The 19,439-nt window shown below is 46.0% G+C and overlaps 1 protein-coding gene across 6 annotated transcripts in view; it reads left to right on the top strand.

Annotated features, from left to right (window-relative positions):
- The first annotated feature begins 33 nt into the window (after positions 1-33).
- The window catches only part of VTI1A (vesicle transport through interaction with t-SNAREs 1A), a 318,332-nt gene continuing 298,926 nt past the window's right edge, over positions 34-19,439 (top strand). For all 6 annotated transcript variants that reach the window (XR_014774705.1, XM_084757824.1, XM_084757820.1 and 3 more), the window contains exons 1-3: positions 34-429; positions 6,854-6,912; positions 12,360-12,470. Coding sequence is in view for 5 of the 6 variants with exons in the window: in XM_084757824.1 (XP_084613950.1) it covers positions 336-429; positions 6,854-6,912; positions 12,360-12,470 (264 nt within the window). In the remaining variant the exon portion in view is untranslated. The remainder of the gene's footprint in view (positions 430-6,853; positions 6,913-12,359; positions 12,471-19,439) is intronic.

The following is a 19,439-nucleotide window of genomic DNA, read 5'->3' as shown; positions in this document are numbered from 1 at the left end:
AGCATGGAGCGTGGGGAAGTGTTTTAGGTGATAATATCCGAGAGCATGCATGTTTTCGTAGGATTTAATTTTATTTTTTAAGGGGACACTGAAAGTGAAGTTTTTCCTTATTTTTACCCTCGAAGAGGGAGTGGAAAAGAAAAGGCGCAGGCAGCTCGGTTTCCGGAGGACAGGGATTGCGAAGAACAACCAGGAAGCGGCTGGGCTGGGAGTTGTCCGCGTTCCCGCTGTGCTGTAGAGGCTTCTTCCCTGGGTCCCTGCGCCGAGGCCTGGCACCCTTCGCGAGTCCTGCTCTAAGCTAGATCCCGGCTCCGGCCGGCCGTTCCCGAGCTGCCATGTCTTCCGACTTCGAAGGCTACGAGCAGGACTTTGCTGTGCTCACTGCTGAGATCACCAGCAAGATTTCCAGGGTCCCCCGGCTCCCTCCCGGTGAGTACCCTGCCCCGCCGGGCGGGGGCGGCCCGGAGCGCCTCCTAGGCGCGGGGCTGGTGTGGGCGGTGCTGGCCGCCTGGGGAGGTCTTGATTTGGTTGGAGGCTATGATGGACTCCAAATTTGCTTCCTAAGCAAAGCGCCGTTGGCACGGAAAGCTTGTACAACCTTGGAACCATTGCTCTGCATCTTGATTTTTTTTTTTTGCAAAATAAGATAAATATAAGAGTATTCAAAGGAAATATATGAAAGAGTCAAAATTGTAGCTGTACAACTGCAGCAGCGTTGTGGTTTTGTGTAAATAGTACTGTTATCCTTATTTACGGCACGTTAGAGTGGCGAGCCAGGATGCCTGCATTCAGATCCAACTCTTGCCACTTAGAAGTTGTCTCCTAGGCGAGTTTTCCTTACCTTTCAAAACTTCTTGCTTCAAGAGAGTCGAACCTCTCTCACAGGGCTGTTACAGAGATTAAATGGCACACATCTGTGAAGCCCTTTGTGTTAACTCTTGTTAGGATTCGTAGTTTTGTGTTTCTCGTCCTTGCTGGGTATTTATAACCCAATTTCAGGTAAAACTTGGTAAGGGTACTTTTGCTCACTTAAAATCCTTCATCCCCCAGGTATTACCCTCTATGCTAGATTGTCAACAGTGTGAGGGTGGGGCCTTGTCTGAGTCTCTTGACATTTCTAAGGGCTAAGAAAAAAAAAGTTTTAGTAAATAAACAGGTGATAGTAATCTTGTGACTTGTAAGATAGTATTTTATTTATTTATTTATTTATTTATTTTTGTAAGATAGTACTTTAGGATTTTTATTCACAGATCTAATTTGAGTAGTTAGTAACAAATGATGAGTATTTATTTGTTTTTGGCTCAGTCTCACTAGGGAAATTGAACAGTCATTGGGCTGCTGAACTTGCCTCTGCTTCGGCTCTGGAGCATGCTGTCTAGCAAAGATGGTTCCCATTGCTCTGCAGGATTGTGGGTAGCTTTACTCTCCTGCCTGGTCAGTCTGGTCCAAGATGCCGGCAGTAACTTCTCTTGCATCTACCTTGCTGTTTCGCATCCCCTTTCCAGAATTTCTCCCAAGCTTTGTGTTCATAAATAATTTTCTTCTTTTATTTCCTTGTCACTCCCCATACCTGTTTTCTGTTAATAGGGATATTTGCTTGAAGCCCCGACCTCTGAACTTACAGCCCACTCATCTCCTCAAGCCCAGGTAGTTGTGAAGGAGTTGGATGCTGTCTTAAAGAGGTGCATGAGTTCGAGTCAGGGAGCAAGAGAAGAGAACCAGGGTAGCATATACCACCGAGCTGTGCTGCCTCAGATTTTTGTGGAAAAAGTGGACGGTGGCCTCCTGCCTTCACGATGCGTCACCTCGCCTGTTCACTTCAGTCCCACTTCTCTTCCTTGCCCAAGATCATCATCATCCTGCTTTTGTGGTCATTGTTGTGTGAGAGAGACTCCTGCCTTTGAACGGAGTCCCAGAGCCTCAGAGTACCAGGGCTTGTAGTTGGATTTTGCTCATGTGTTTTTGTTTTGTTTTGTTTTGTTTTTAGCAGTAGAAACATTTCTTTATCTGGGCAAATAGCTTTAGTATTGAGAGGCTGTTTTACAAAGTAATATCATCTAGGGTACACAGTTATGAAGATTCTTTCTAAGAAAATAGGGTTTTTTTTTTACAATTAAGTTTTCTTGCCTTAATGTTTAAAATTCTTACCACATAGAAGGAAATAGTTGCATTAAGTATCTTCAAAAATAAAGGTACAATTCTGCCTCTCCCTATGTGTAGTGTGACGTGAGACCCAAACACAGCAGCCGCATTTCATTTGAAAGGAGACTGTATTGTTGGCACTGTGGGAAAAAATGTGCACTTACTTGAATAATTAAATGACTCTTTCAAATACAATGATTTTCCTCTTATGATGACTTGTGCTTGCTCCTTTTTTAACCTGTTCCTAATAATAGAAAAGATATCTTTTCCATAACTTATTAACAGAAGTTAGTAATTAAGCAGTATGCTTGCTGTGGGCTTATATAATCACTATATATATAATATATATAATTACTAGTATTATATTATTACATAGCAAGCAAACTGCTTTTATTTTTATTATTAGTTAATATTATAATCACTAGTAACTGTAATATCCAGAGTATCATAGAGATTGTGTCACTCAGCTGAAATAGACCCAGGGATGAGCTATAATTTATTTGAATTAAGAAGATTAAAAAAAAAAAAAAGGCTGGGCACTGTGGTGCACGCCTGTAATCCCAGCACTTGGGAAGGCAGAGGCAGGCTGATCTCTGAGTTCCAGGCCAGCCTGGTCTACAATGTGAGTCAAGGACAGCCAAAGCTACACAGAGAAACTCTGTCTCGAAAAACAAAACAAAAAATAAGAAAATTGGAGTAAACTTTACAGTTAAAGAAGCTTATTCCCCCCATAAAATAATTTGTGTAAGTTGAAGTTTCCAGAATCTGTGGAAATGAATTACCTCGTGCTGTGCATGTACAGGTATTCAGGTGACTTCCAAGGAGAACAGAAAAAAAAAATACTGAAACTTTGTTTTAAAAAGAAACTTGATTACGCTGTAGTACTTCATCAATAAAAACCTTTGCCCTCGGAAGTGTTTGCCTTAACTGACTTTAATTAGCTGTGGCTTTTAGACAGTTAGTTGCCTTATAAGGGCTCTTGTGGTTACTGAATTTAAAGATTGAATTTTAATGATTGTTGTTCTGTGGGAAAGTCAATGAGCCCAGACCATAGCTCACTCTGAGTTCCAGATTTGTGGTGCTGGGAGTGAATTCCTTAGCAGCACAGTTCTTTCCCCAGGGGCAGGGCTTTCACTCCAGGCATCATGGAGGCTCTTCAACCGAGTTTCATTTTGCAGTTACACCCTTATCCCCCATGCTCAGTGTGAAGCCTGTTAGGGTTCTGGTTAGAATATACCAAGAATGGATTGTGGCAAAGTGATTAAGACTCAGGCTGCTGGTGTCGGACCTGTTCCGGACCCCACCTCTGCCAGAGCTCACTGCACACGTGGCTGTGGGCAGATCTCCTGGCCTCTTGCATCTGTAGGATGGGCAGGGCAGCGTGACATTTCAGTCTTACAACACTGTAAATGCAAATGAAGCACGCAGCAGAAACAGAAAACATAACTCAGCCTTGAGGGATGTCACTGAATTAACCAGCTGTGCGTCACTCAGCAGTGGGCGGGGTTAGCTAGGTCTAGCTCTTCAGACTCAAACTACTTCAAAGGGACTTTGAACTTCTTTGCACTTCTTTGCGCTTCTTGCTTCCTTTCTGTGCCTAAACTAGAGTGGGAAGAAAAGTAATGGTCAGGGCTTTGGGATGTGGAAGTGGAAATGGTTTTGGATTCAGGTCTCAAGAAGGAGGGGAATGGAGGGAGGGGAGTGACAGTGATGGAGCAAACAGGCGCCTTTCAGAGGGAGTACCTGTCACCTGGGAAACAGAGCCCATTGAAGGCAGCAGAAATGATACTTTTCAGTTGAATGTATTGGGGAAACAGCAGTCAGCTGGTACCCATGGCCCTGTTGTGCTTTCCAAACAAGTCTTTATGGAATTCAGTCATCGTTGGGTAATAGACACACATGCACATTTGTGTCCGGTGTGCATGGCCACACGTTACACATACACATTTGTGTCCAGTGTGTGTGGCCACACGTTACACATACACATTTGTGTCTGATATGCATAGCCACATGTTACACATACAAATGTGTGTCCGGTGTGTCCGATGTGCATGGCCACACATTACACATACACACTTGTGTCCGGTGTGCATGGCCACATGTTGCACATACACATGTGTGTCTGGTGTGCATGGCCACACGTTACACATACACATGCGTGTCCAGTGTGCATGGCCACACGTTACACATACACATGTGTGTTCGGTGTGCATGGCCACACGTTACACATACACACGTGTGTCCGGTGTGCATGGCCACATGTTACACATACACACGTGTGTCCAGTGTGCATGGCCACACGTTACACATACACATGTGTGTCTTGTGTGCATGGCCACATGTGTTCATTTTTACACCTCTGCACGTTGTGCTGTAAACCCAGAGGACCTTCTTCTCTTAGATAGCACTGGCTTCATTTTATATTTGTGGTACAGGGGTTAGGCCCAAGGCCTGCCTCTTGTTAAACAGGCACTCAGTCAGCTATACTCCTGACTCTAAGCTTTTCACTTTTAGAACAGTTGAAATATAAAAATCAAAACATAACTCGTTTACCCATGTCAGTGGCCGCTGTTACCATCTCATCTTGATACATTTGCTACAAGTCCTGAGTCAATATTGTTTTTTATTGACCTAAGTCCATACTCTATTCGCGTCTTTGTAGTTAAAGCTAGAAAGACTCCCCCCCCTCCTCCCCCCCCAAACCCACTGTCCCTTTGCTACTCCAGGATCCGGGCATGGGTCCTACACAACGTGAAGTAGTCCTAGCTCCTTAGACCCCATGGTTTGTAACAGGGTCTCAGGAAGCCCCTGCTGTTAGTGACAAACAGTTTACTGGAGCAACAATAAGACACCTCAGAATACTTCTTGGTTGGGGTTTTCCCAGGTTTGCTTGCTCGTTTTTTGCTCTCATTTTTAGTCTGTGGTGATGGGTTTTGAGGAAGAAAAACCCAAATTGCTCATTGTCATCCCATGATATCAAGAGGACATACTCGGGATGCCTTTTCACTGCTAATGTTAATTCTGATCACCTGGCTGAGGCGTTTGACGGGCTTTTTTAATATAAAGTGTGCCCTATCCCTCCTCCTTACTACTTGGTAGGAAATCCTTATGTTCTAGAAAATTGATTGTGATTATGTACCCCCTCACACCACCATTGTGAGCGAGGGATGGAGCCATGCAAGATGAGCCCAGTTGTGGCTGTCAAGGCTGTGTGACTGGAAGGCAGGCTTGTGTCAGGAAGCAGCACTTCCCTGTACTCTCTGGTGAAGATGGGAGGCTCAGGAGAGTGGGTGGGCTCACTTGAAAAGAGAGGAGTGCTGAGCAGAAAACTCAAAATGTTTGACACAAGATGTAGGGGATCTGTGGACGAATCTGATGACCAGCCAGGGCAGGGAGCTGTGGTTAGGGAATGGCGTGGTTGTTACGGTGTCTAAGCAACCATGGAGAGTCAGCACTTCAGAGTGTAAAAGTCACCACACACACACACACACACACACACACACTACACACACCACACACACCACACACACACCCCACCCCACACCACACACACCACAACACACACCACAACACACACCCCACCACACACCACACCACACACACACACCACACCACACACCACACACACACACACACACATACCACACCACACACCACACACACACACACACCACACACACACATACCACACCACACACACCACACACACACCACACACACACACCACACCACACCACACACCACACACACACACACCACACACACACATACCACACACACACCCCACCACACACACCACACACACACACACACACACACACCACACTACCCCACATTTAGAAAATGCAGTCTGAGTTTTTAAAAGAAGCTGTTTGTTATCTAGGCGTGTAACCCAGTGAGTAAGACAGAGGCCTTGGTGTCTGAAGCCAAGACTTTAACTACCCGTTTCTTCCATCATTCTTTACTCTTTTGGTTTTTAAAAATTTACTTTAAAATGTTCTGAAATTTTGTTATATTTTTGTTATAATTTTGTTATATATAAATGTCTGCCTGCATGCGTGTGCACCACATGTGTGTGCACCACATGCGTGTGCACCACATGCCTGCAGGCTGGTGGGGGCCGGAGGAGGGGTAAGGCCCCCTGGAGGGAGAGTCAGAGACGGCTGTAGCCACCATTTCGGTGCTGGGAACTGACTCCCTCCAGTTCCTGACGATGCTGCCTTACCACACTTGTCTCTTGTTACTGGTATAATCTTTCCCAGAGAGCAGTTTCTTTTTAGTCTCCCTTATAAATAGATGACACCTCTTAAAAACTCAGGCCTTCCTTGCATTTGAATCTCCACATACTGCAGAGTCAGGGTTTGCTATAGTTTGTAATCCACCAAAGAACGGTCTGCTGGCTTTACATTGTCTGACCTGGTTGATCAGAAAGGAGAAGGCCATATTAAAATAGGAGGGCTCAGAGCAGGGATTCTCACTGCTGACATCAGAGCGGTGATATCTAACACTATCAGATAAAACAGATTCTTACACTAGAGTTCCTAACAGGAGCAACATTATAGTTCTGAAGTAGCATCAAAAGGGGTTTACGGTTGGGGTCAGCACAGCACGAGGAGCTGTACTACAGGGCTACAGCATGAGGAAGGCTGAGAACCACTCATGTTCAATCGTTGTATAATGACCATTTTTTTGATATTGTTGCTTGTTTTAGATGACAAGAAGCAAATGGTTGCCAACGTGGAGAAACAGCTTGAAGAGGCCAGAGAACTGGTGCGTAGCCGTAGAGGTGTATTGACCACAGCCCCTCGAGCCGGACCCCAGAGCTGCTGTGTGTGCGGTGGACGTGTGTGGAGTAGTGTGGACTCGTCTCCAGTTCACTGTTCCTTTCAGATTAAAGGGAATTTAGTATTTTCTAGAGATTTCATTCTTTTGAATAAAGGTGACTCATTAAATGTCAACCTCTAATGTATATTTCTTCAGAATACATCTGTCTCCCAAGAACTAATCTCTTAGTACATGATGTTGGTAGCTAATATTTGATAAGGGCACAGCATGCCACACAACAGGGTAAGTGCATTGTTTTTCTTAAATTCCTTTAGTTTCTCAAAGCCCCTGTGGGACAGATAATGTCTTTCAAAACTGACAAAGATCTGAGATTTCCATCATTTTGGAAGCCAAAGAAGCTTGCCAGTCTCAATGCATGCCCACAGAAGATGGGAGAGTTCTTGTGTATGTGTGTATATGTTCATTTGTGTTTGTGTGTGTGTGTGTGTGTGCGCGCGCGCGCGCGTGCATTAGTACATTTGGGTGTGGAGGCCAGAAGTCAACATCTTCTGTTTCTCTCCGCCTTCTGTTTTAAGGCATGGTCTCTCACTGGACCCCAGGTTCACTGGTTGAGCTAGATTGGCTGTCCATGTATCTCCAGGGATCCTGTGTCTACTTTCCAAGGGCTGGAGTCACAGGCATGCACGTCGCCACAGCCAGGTTTTATGTGGTTGCTGGGGACCAGAACTCAGCTCCTCATGTTTGTGACACACACACACACACCTTGTTGACTGAGCTATTTCCCCCAGCTCCTAAGACCTGAGACTCCTGAGTGACAGGCTGAAGCCTTGGGTAACAACCAAAGCAGCTGCCAGAGTTTCAGCTTGGTTGTTTAGCTCTCTGAGTCCCAGTTTCCACAGGGGAAATACAAACACTTGCTTCCTCCAGGAGCACAACATGTAGCAAATAAGCCACACGCAGCAGCCTGGAAGGAAACCTGTTCTTTGTCCCACAAAGACATGCTATTTCATTCTTCAGTGTTGCGCTGTGTGGGTAGACTTTGAGACACTGTGTGGACAGGGTTGTGAGAATATCACATTGATGCTCAGGGAACCCTGTAGGAGCATCAGAGAATCATGGCAGAGTGATACCTAGATTGTTGCTACCACTGTTAAGATGAGGACTGAGCTTGGAAAGGCTACAAAACCCGCTTGAGGTCCCACACGCTCCTGTGCACTCTGTAGGCTCTGTGCCTGCATGTGCCCCACACAGAGCCCTGGCTCATATACTGCCTTTTCATAACAGTAAACCCCTACGTCAGGGAGCTAAAGAGAGAAAAATACTTTGTCCTAGTTTTGGGTGTTGAAAGACCAGTGTTGTAGAAACTGTTAAACTGCTCTTGTACATCACAGGCCAAGAGAGTGCATGGCTTCTCTGAGCACCCTTTGGCGTTTCTTCAGTATCTGTGCTGCTAGGACGGTTTTCCTGCCAGGCTTTTATTAACTGCTATGACTTGCTCAAAGCCCTTGCAGCACCACCTTAAGCATAGCTGGGGAGCAGGCTTCTTGGCTATTGTTTTCTGCAGAACCTCCCTGGACCCTTAGGCCGCTCAAGGACATTTTGTGTCTGGGAAGGCAGAGGCTTCTCTAGAGGTCCACCGGGAAGCCTAACCTCGCTCAGGCTCGCTTCAATGTATAATACTCCGTAGTGCAGCCGTGCCCCAGAGGCAGCAGCTGTGGAGCTTTCAGGGAGAAGTTGTTCCACATTGCACAACAGATGTTTCCAGAGGTCCGGGGTCGGCGTTACTGGCACCTACAGAGGGGCTCCTCCATTCCGTCTCTGGTTCTCGCTGTGGTCGGAATGGCCAATGTCTGCCTCCCATGTGATTTCTTCGGCTCTGCAGGCTACGGCCACTGACTCCACCTCAATTTCCACGTTTCTCATGTCTGTCTTTTATATCCTTTTCACCTTTCTTCTCTTTCTGTTTGTATCAACAACTTCTTTACACCTTTGGCTTTCATGTGAAGACCCTGACCTTAGATGTCAGAGCTGTCGATTGGGACACTTCCTCCGGTCGGTAGGGTGACTGTGAACGACACCACTGGTCCGTCCTTTAGTCTTGATTTTTTTTTTTTTTAATACTTGATCTTAGCCAAGAGGCCAAGAAGTGACAATGGCTGGGATGACTTTTCACACTGTTATATTCTCACTGACAGCCTTTTTCCTTTTCAGAACTGCTATTTTCTTTTTCTTTTTCTTTCCTCCTCTGAAGACATTCTGCCTGCTTGATCAGGAGAGGAAGCCGGTCTCTGTAGGATTGAGGCTGCGCCGTAGCCGCTTTGTTACTGCTAATGTAAAGCTCTGGATCTAAAAGAAGCAGTTGTTTGTTTAAAGTGCTCCGAAGGCTCAATCATTTAGTTTCGCTGACATCTCAGATCATCTGATGTGCTCTTCTTTTGATAGGAGCCTGACAGAAAGCTTGGCTTTGCTTTGACTGCTGGGATAGCTGTGTCTCTGCCAGTTGTGTGGCTGGCAGTAGTCTGTGGACACTCCATTTTGTACTTACCCGTGCCCTCCACTCCTCAGTGGCTACATGAATGTAGTGAAATCAGAATGAGTGCCTGTTGTCCTTATCCCTGATTCTGGCCGCACACACTTCACCTTGCTAGAAGTAAGTATTTGCAAAGCTCCCTCCTCACCAGTCTCATTCAGTGCGTGCTGGGGGCTTAGCTGGAGTGATCGGAAGAGAGAAGTGAAAAGAATACAACTAGGGAAGGAAGAGGCCAAATTATCACCCTTTTAAGATGCCATAGGCCTATTTTTAAAGATCCCGAAGACTCCACCAGAAAGTGCTTAGGTCTGCTGTGCACTGGCTGCCAAGTGGTAGGGTGCAACAGCCAGTCACTAATGGATGAATTTATCAGGAATGAGATCAGGAAAGTCTTCCATTCGCAATTCTTCACAAATGAAAATAAATAGGAACAAACCTATCAAGAAGACAAGAAACCTCTGTACAAGCTTTACAACACTGAAGATGTCGAAAAGGAGAACCAGAAGACGCCAAGCCCTCACCTGCTTATGGACTCCAGAGTTAATGTTGTTAATGGCTGTCAAAACCCCAGTGTCATTCTTCATAAGGCTAGAAGGAGCAATTCAAAATTCATACGGGTACACAAAGGCCCCATGTAGCCAAAGTAATCTAAATAGAAAGAACAATGTTAGAAACATTGCAATACCCGATTTCAAATCATACTACAGAGCCATGGTCCTGGCACAGGAGCTGCCATGTAGACCATCAGGAGGAAAATGGATGACCCAGAAATAAACCCACCTCAATTTGTTTTTACATAGGTATCACAAGAATGCATTGTAAAATAAGGCAGTCTCTACAGCAAATGGTGCTGTGAAAGCTGCATTTTACATGTAGAAGACTGAAAATTTCAAGTGACTTTTGTGCATGGTGGGAGGTAAGGATCTAAGGTCATCATCTCAGGTACATAGTAAGTTCAAAGCTAGCCTGGGCTATATTAGACACTGCCTTAAAAATGTGAAAACCAAACCAAACCCAAAAAGGTGAGCAGTACTGGCAGGGATGTAAGGAGAGAGCAGCCTTCTTCACTGCTGATTTGAACAACAGCTGGTACAGGCAGTGGGCATCACCATGGAGGTAGGAATGCAAATGATGCAGGCGTGCCCCTGTTGTATATACCCGATGGATCTTACATCCTGCCACAGAGATACAGACCCACTTTTACTGCTGCAACTGTCCACAACAGCTAAGACGTAGAAGCAGCCTACCTGTCACCAACTGATGAGTGGCTAAGAAATGGGTTATGTACGTAATGGAACAATATTCAACTGTAAAGAAAAGTGGAATCATGATTTTTTTTTTTCAGGAAGATAGATGGAGCTGCAAATGATTATGTTAAGTGGAATCAGCCAGACTCAGAAACACAGAGATTTCTTGTTTTCATTACTGCAGAGATCCTTGGTTTGAGAGGAAAGGTGTGGGGGAGGGGTACCTACAAACTAGGAAGGTGACTGACACGAGCAGTGGAGAGTTCTCGAGGGTGGGGGAGAGGAAAAGAGAGGAAGAAGACAGACTCATGGGGAAGTGGGCGGGGCTGGGGGTGGGGCCACATAAGAACAAAGTGTGTATGAAAATGCCATAATAAACCCACCGCTTTGTCTGCTAACTTAAAAACTTAAAACACAAAAGCAGCAAACACTGATAATCTCAGAGAAGTACTTTTAAGTGCCTTGGTAAGTGATTTAATTTACTGACATTTACATTTACGATGAGCTGCATAGTTACCTGCATGCTCAGGCTTTAAAAAGGGCTAGTTAAGAGTAGCTTGTTTTCTTACAAAGTATCTTAACTACACTTGCTTTTTGTCTGTCTGTCTTCGACTATAGTTATTCAGTCTCCCTCAGTGGGCAGTGGGTGATAAGCTTGTATTGGTCATGAGCTAATGTGTTAGAATGCTCTCAGAAGCAAATGCATTGCTGTGTTTTTCCGTGGAAGTTATTGACAGAGTCTGGGCCTATTTGCTCTTATTCCTGCTTTTTCTTGTTTTAGGGTCATGTACAGATTAGCTCCCTCTGCTGCTTCACAGAGAGCTTGCTCTGTTTCTTTGTATCCATTATTATAGTTACTGTCAATCCAGTGTCATAGCGCTTTAAACATTATGGTTGATTTTCCTGGCTGTCTCTGTCTTAGGAAGGACGCTATTCTTAGAAGTGAAGAAATAAGGCAGAGTGGTCGTTGCGACCTGTTATGCCCCAGTGGCTTGCCGAGTTGTGGTGCCTACAATGTGAACGGCCTCTCACTGCAAAGCCTGGGCTCTGAACCATTGTGCACATCTTTGCTGTAGTTACAGGACGGCACAGGTTCTAGGACGGCAGGTGGGTAAAGCACACCCTGCTGCGACTCCAGTGAGCACATGGAACTAGCGTGTTGCTGTATCCACTTCTCGTCAGTGTGGCTGCAGTGTGTAAGAGCTAGGCTGGAGGCCAGTGGCCCTTAGCTGGTGTGTGTGATTTCCCTAGTTAGGAAAGACTTCATCAGAGAAATGTCCTCACACGTCTAAGCCACAGGAAGCTGTCCCTGTCATTCTGGAGATCGAGGTCAGAAGACCAGATCAGGTTGACTGGACACTGGGCTGCTCCATGGATGCTGAGAGCAAACTGATGAGGATGTTTTGATTAATGCACATGTTTATTCAAAACAAGCTCTTGATGAAGTAAGCAGCTTAGCAAGCCGTGCCATTCCCTGGCTGCTGACTGAGCTGGCCAGGGAGGATGCGGGAGAGCAGGCCCAACATTACTGATCATGAGCAGCCACTGCCTTAGCTCTGCTTTCTCAGCTGTAACCCCAGGACCAGTCCTTTCAGCACTACCACTGGGTCAGGAGAGAACAGGCTCGTGGCTCACAGTTTTCTCTCCCCATTCAGCTTGAACAGATGGATCTGGAAGTCCGAGAAGTCCCGCCCCAGAGTCGAGGAATGTACAGCAGCCGAATGAGAAGCTACAAGCAAGAGATGGGAAAACTGGAAGCCGACTTTGTGAGTTCCGTTCCCCTCTGCCTCCTTAGGGTCTTTATCTGCACTCCCACTCGTTAGCTTCCTGGTTCCTCCCAACGGCTAGTCAGCATTAAAGAAGCACTCTCAGCGTTCCTGCAAAAAACACAGTTGTTAGTGCTTGGAGGGGTCACCAGCGTTACAGGGAGCAAAAGATGGATGGGGCTGGGGCCATGGGTCTTAGCCGGGTCCAGGGCACACGGTCCTTGAGTCTACGCAGTACTTAGTAGGATTCAGCATTGGTTAGAATTTCAAAACCCAGTTTTTTAGGCTCTTAGAGTTCACAGGCCTGAGTAGATGGCGCAGTGGGTCAGCCGACACACGACCGTGAAGAACCCAGTCGGGCAACCCAGCAATCATGTGACCAAGTGGGCCAGGTTGTGCGGGTCTCGAACCCTGCACGGGGGGGTGGGGGGGGAGGGCAGGGAATGGAGCTAGCCAGATCCTTGGAGCTGGTCAGCCACCGTAGTCGGCCGCTGAGCAGTGGGTTCAGGGAAAGACTCTAGCCTCTTCATGGGAAATTTCCTGAAAGATTAATGGTCTACAAAGTTAGTTCCAGGACAGCCACAGCTATACAGGAAATCCTGTCACAAAAGACTAAGAGGGGGAAAATAGTGCCTACTTCTGGTCATGCATCCATAGGGATGTAAGTCAGAGTCTCGAAGTGGTCTCAGCGCTTCTCCTGCATGTTCACTGTGGCGGCTCACCTGGCCGGAACAGACAGACTCCATGTCTCCACACAGTTAGGGGCATGCGCAGTGCCCACTGCTGCGGGAACAGACAGACTGCATGTCTCCGCACAGCAAGGGGCATGCGCAGTGGCCAGTGCTGGGGGACCAGACAGACTCCGTGTCTCTGCACAGCAAGGGGCATACGCAGTGGATCCTGAGGGCATAGATACCGGGAACCAGGTCAGACCAGACTACAGCCGAGGTGTATGGTGTCTTATGTGACGTTTCTAGAATGTCAGACCCAAAGACAACAGTACAGTGGTATTTACTGGGCTGGGGCCAGGGAGCACCGAGAGCTGTTGGAGTTGTAGCTTTTCCAACTCCAACAAGAGTTGGAAAGCAGAGGTCTACAGCTCTGGACTGGGAATTTGTCTAATGCCAGTCAGCTAGCACTTAAAAGGACCTGAAGTGGTAAGGTTATATCGTTTGGGTTTCCCCACAGTGGTAGGTTCAGGTAAAAACACTGGTAAAGTACTGTGGACGATGCAGAGATAGAAGGTAGTGAGTGCAGTGGCGACAGTGGCTCCTGTGCCGACGGGCTCAGCAGACTAGGATTTCAACACGCAAATTCATGCTCTTCACGTTTGAAGTAAAAGAATATGTAGGTGAAGGAAAAATTAATTGGTCCTTACGTGTGAATGACACAACTACATTTTGTCAAGTGAATATGCTGTGTTTATGAATCTGGGATCCACATTTATAGGGGAAGTCAGGAATCTAGTAGGAATCTCTTTCTGTGTGTGGCTCTCCCTTAGTCGTTTATTTGGAAAGCACTGTACCTTTCTACCAGTGACAGTGCAACTAAGGAACGTGCTTCTGAGGTGGAAGCATTCTATTTTACGTCTTACAAGTGATGTGGCCCTGCGTCTCCGAGGTCTGCACCTGTGGCTCTGGTTCCCGAGCCTGTGGAAAGGAAGGCAGACCGTCTTGTGGAGGTTGCTGGAGCAAGTAGAGCTCTTTGTGATCATCTCTACTTGCGGGCGCTGGGAGCGACATTTAAATTCCAAACCACAAGTCACTCTGGTGTAAATGCCACTGTGCTCCTGATTTTAAAAAAGGCACAAGTGGGGCTGCAGCATTGGGTGTGGGGTGCGCGATGAAGGTTCTGAATGTCAGTGTTTAAATCCTGGGCTCCACTGCTACTGTGCAAAAGGGTGATTTCTCTCATAGAAGAAGTGTGCAGGAGGGAGAAATTTGCACTGATTTTATAATTGTACTCTATGTGGGTGGATTAAAAAAAACTAAGCTATATTTATAAAATTCTAAGATTACTGTTGGTCACATCACAGCCATAAGTGATGGTGACAGAAAAATGTCTGCAGTGGTCATTTTTAATTTGCTTGTCTCGTTTTTATGGAGTACTTTTTGCAGATATTTTATCTTTTGAGTGATTCTTCCAAAGAAAATCTCCCAAACCCCAGCAACAAATGTATTGTTTAGGAGAGTGGTTTACCAGAGGGCCACAGTCTGGAGGGGGGGGAAAGGTGTGGCAAGGTCACTGCTCTGTAAGGTTCTCTCCTGTCCCCATGGTCTCCTCACGCAGCAGTGGCTGCAGGGGAACGTAATCACCTCTTAGAAAGCCTGTTCTCCAGTAGCCATGGGACCTAGGGACTGAGCATGGACGTTTCAGGGAGGCAGGGCTCAACCCAGAGCACCAAGTTTCATTTCAGTCTTTGCTGGGTAATCTTTTTAGATGCTAAGTTACTTCACTTCCATAGCTTAGTGTAACACCCAGCCCAGTGTTTCCCAGAGAGACTAATATTAGGTAGATTACTTGAGGTATTTAGAAATTCTATTTTTGGATAAGTGTTCCTTTTTCAGTTATATTTTCTACTAAAAAGAAAAATAGAACCAACAACTGTGACCTTAGTTCCCCAGGTCATCGCTACATACTCACGTGTGTGTGTGTGTGTGTGTGTGTGTGTGTGTGTGTGCGCGCACGCGCACGCGCGTGCGCGCTCACTGCTTTAGCTTTCTTCTGCTGTGTCAGGAAACATCTTTCACCAGGGCTTTTGATTTATTTACTCAGTTGCTATTTTTATTTTTTTGAGAATGGGTTGGTTTCACTGCTGAATCACTAGCTGATCTAGAACTCACTATGTAAACCAGGCTAGCCTTAAGTGCACAGACATAGCCCTGCCTCTACCGCCCAATGCTAGCACTAAAGGTGTGTTCTACTGTGGCTGGCACTAAACTTTTTTTAATGTGCATAGTATTTTGCCTTCTTGTATGTTGTGACCATATGCATGCCTGGGGCTAGCAGAGGAAGAAGAGGCCATGGGAGCCCCTAGAACGCGAGTTACAGACATGTAACTGAGCTGCTGTTGAGAGTGCTAGGAACCTGGGTCCTCCGGAAGAGCAGCTGTGGTGTTCTTAAGCACTGAGGTCCTAACTGGGCTTTTAAATTTTATTATTATTATTGTTGTTGTTGTATTTCGATCAAGGTTTCTCTGTGTAGCCTTGGCTTTCCTGGACTCGCTTTGTAGACCAGGCTGGCCTGGAACTCAGAGATCCGCCTGCCTGTTTCCCCGAGTGCTGGGATTATAGGTGTGCACCACCATGCCCGGCTCAGTCCTTTATATTTTTAAGATTAAAATATATTTTAATGAATGCATATGAATTTTACATAGTAATAGGATTGACCACTGCTTTTTCCTCCATGCATATGCCTGCTGCGTAGATCTCCTGTCCGTCCATCACTCCTCCTCACTCCCAACCCTCCTCCTTTCCCTAAAACGCCCTCTGGGGACCACTGTAGTACGTGTGTTTCTGTGTGTTGACATGTTTCCATAGTAAGGGAGAACATGTGACCTTTGTCTTTCTGCTCTTTCCCACTGCTAGCTTACAGTGATTGACAGTTCCATAGCATGGGCATGGGTTATAGATTCCTGCATACAACCAGAGAGCCGAGGAGGTGCCGATGGGCTCCCGGCTTGCTTCACCACATCTTTAGTCCTAAGTTCTACACTACAGGCGGAACTGGTGCTGCTGCTCCTGTGGAGGGGAACTCTGATGTGGAGCTCGGGGTGGGGGGTGGGGGGCTGGGGGGTGGGACTCCTGGGAGCTGAAGATACACATGTGTGATGCTGCTCTTTTCATTTGTGTTTGTATTGGCATGAGCTTGCCTAGGGTTGGAAAACAAGTAAAATGTATGCACAGGTTGTTCGGGAGTTAGCAGGTGATAGCAGTTCAGTCCCTGGGAGAGAGAAGTACATGAGGTTAGCCCGTAGAAGCCATGATGTCAAGAATATTCAAAGAAAAAGAACCAGCAAAGGAGAAAAACAGTGAGTTCGGGGTTGTTGGTATTTCGCCCCTTAAACTTAAGATGATTTCCTAACAAAACACAAATAAATAAACACCCTTGAAGTTGTTGTTGTTTAAAGTTACCAACATGTATAAGCTGTTTGGCTAAGTCTAAGTAAATAGAAAATAGTGGACTAGTATGTGACAACCAGGATGAGATGCAAAGGTCTGTTGAGTGCTGGGGCATCTCTGGTGTTACATTGTGGTGCTAGCACCATCTTGTGGCTGATTTGTGTCATTGCATTTTTTTCTTGACAAAGCTGAGCTTGCTTTAAGACAACTGCACTGCACAGCCAGGCAGAGGGCTAGACTGAGATGGGAGTTGGAAGTGGCAGGCTAGCCCCAGCCTGTATCATCACTGCTCTCCAGGCCAGATGCTCTTGTTAGGCTGGCTCCAGGGCAGAGCTGTCTCATCAGAGAGTGCCACTTGTGTTGGCAGTCTCAGCAGTGAGGCTGAGTGCGCCTAGGAACCCAGCTGCCAGCAGACTACTGGAGCCGGTCCCTTAAGTGAGCAGGTCCACAGGGTAGTGTGGGCAGCTGGGAGCTTTTACTGCTCTCACCCATGCTGTCTCTTTTCACAGGTGACAGACAATTTGAGTGTGTGCAGACAGCTGTGCACATCTCTATTTTTCCTTTTTTACATCTGAGACTGAAGAAGTGTGAATGAGAAGGAGGAATTTAAATTTTGATTGTTTTTTGTTTGTTTTTTGTAAAAAGATCAAGAAGCTGATGCTTCTGTTGACATTTTATCTTCCTTGTACTTGTGACCTCCCGAGATACCATACTTCGATTTTTGTGGGGACCGTAGGAAACCACTGAAGCATGTTCAGAGGTGTGGGTGGTCTCAGCTGTTACATGTAGCAATTATCACATACCTGAGGCTTCTTGCAGGAACATACATGTATTGTAACCAAAGCACAGGAGCTAGTGTGATGGTTAGCATTACATTCTAAGTGTAGACTTAATATGCTTGAGAGACCAGAGAGCAAAAAAAGCCTCTAAGTTGTATAAGCTGTGCCCTAGCGCTCTGCTTTCCTTTTCCCCAGACACTGAAGACTAGGTTTTTCCAGACAGGGTCTCTCTATTTAGCCTTGGCTGTCCTGGACTTGCTGCGTAGACCAGGCTGACCTCAAACTCACAGGGATCCGCCTGCCTCTGCCTCCTGAGTGCTAGGATTAAAGGCGTGCGCCACCACCGCCCAGCAAAGAAACTTTGGTTTTGTTTGTTTGGTTTTTTTTGTTGTTGTTTCTGTTTTGTTTTCAGAGCTGAAGACTGAACCCAGGGTGTTGGGCTTGTTAGGCAAGTGCTCTTCCACTAAGCTAAATCCTCAACCCAAAGACTAGTCCTAAATTGACTGATTTGTAAATGGTGCTGTTCTCACAAGACGTAGGTCATAAGAACAACTGTTATTTTTGTTTTTGTAACCAAACTTGGTTTCTCTAATAAAAAAGATGACTAGGACAACTGCAAGGCATATATGTTAAAATTAGACCCTACATGTAGACAAAGTACATGTAATCTTTGTAGGTTTCTTTTTTTAAGTCATGGGCTGATATGGTTGGGTGCTGTATCTTGAGGTTATCTCTCAAGAACAATCCTGGTCCCACATTGGACACGAGTAGCTAAAATAAAAAGCCCTTTGTTATTAAAATTTGTTTATGGTCATGGTGAATCTCTAAGCGACCCCAGATCCACAGCTCTAGGCTGGATAGGACGGTCTCATCAATCTCACTGTGTACATATTAACACATCTGCCACTCATAAAAATTATAACCTTCATTTAAAAAAATCAAAGCATTGAAAAATATTTTGAAAACCAAAATTGCTCCAGGAGGGTCAGGTTTTCCATTTAGATGTTTGTTTTCCAGGCGCCCCTTTCCCTTATATAACTTTCCATAATAATGATGTCATGCCATCCACATTTTAAAAATGTTTACATCTTCAATTTCTATAAGTTCTATATCATTTTAATGGGAGCGTGTTATTTTTTCAGCGATGTTAACTTTTGTTGAATACCTGCACGTTTTACTTATTTCTCTCACAACTCACAGTGCTGTGGAGAATATATTTGAATAGTGTTTTTCGTCATTTCTGAGAAGACGGGTTAGTAGAAGATGCCCGGTTGTGCAGTTCTTAGTACCACTTGGCAGGATTGTGTTCCTGACGCGTCTCCGCATTTCTCGTAGATCTTTAAGTCAGTTCTGTTCACTCTGGTTCTCCTCCATGTTAGAATGTGCCTTAAGAAACACCACCCACAGGTGGACCAGGGCAAAGCATTTTCTGTGTATTGACTGTGGGGCCTTCACAGAGTCCCCCCCCCCCCCCCCCCCCCCCCGGTTGGAAGCTGCACAGGGTTGACCAGACTGGCAGACATGTGTGTTCCCCGAGCTGGCTGAGCTCTGAACTCATTTTACACTCTCAGCATTTCCTAATCAGAAACCTAGTCAGAAACTTTTATGCATTTGCACAAGTCTGTGAAGGGTGGCGGTCTGTTTGGAGAGCATCTGCTTGTGTGAGAGCATCTGCTTGTGTGAGAGCATCTGCTTGTGTGAGAGCATCTGCTTGTGTGAGAGCATCTGCTTGTGTGCCCACGCGCTTCTCCCTCATAGGAGGACGTAGTCAGGCCTCCCCAGGGACAATGCCTGGGAAGCTCTTATGCAACCGGTCATCTTTGTTCTTGTTTTAGGCTCATCTTTGTTCTTGTTTTAGGCTCTTACGCTTGGTGAGCCTACTCGTAGGGCCTTGTTGATTTCAAAGATGGACGCAGGAAGTGGAGCAACATGGGAGACAGGAGGACACCCGAGGCCTGTTTCCGGCTGTGATCACTGCCTCTGGGAAGCAGTCGCCATGTGTCACCCTGGTCTCCCCACCTAGGAAGTGGGAAAGGTCCCTGCTCTTGGCCCCTCCCTCATGTGTGCCT

Source organism: Acomys minous (genome assembly GCF_964271855.1).
Source record: "Acomys minous genome assembly, chromosome: 2".
Taxonomy (NCBI): Eukaryota; Metazoa; Chordata; class Mammalia; order Rodentia; family Muridae; genus Acomys; species Acomys minous.
The sequence above is the reverse complement of the archived record's forward strand: the minus strand, read 5'-3'. Positions and strand labels throughout refer to the sequence as shown.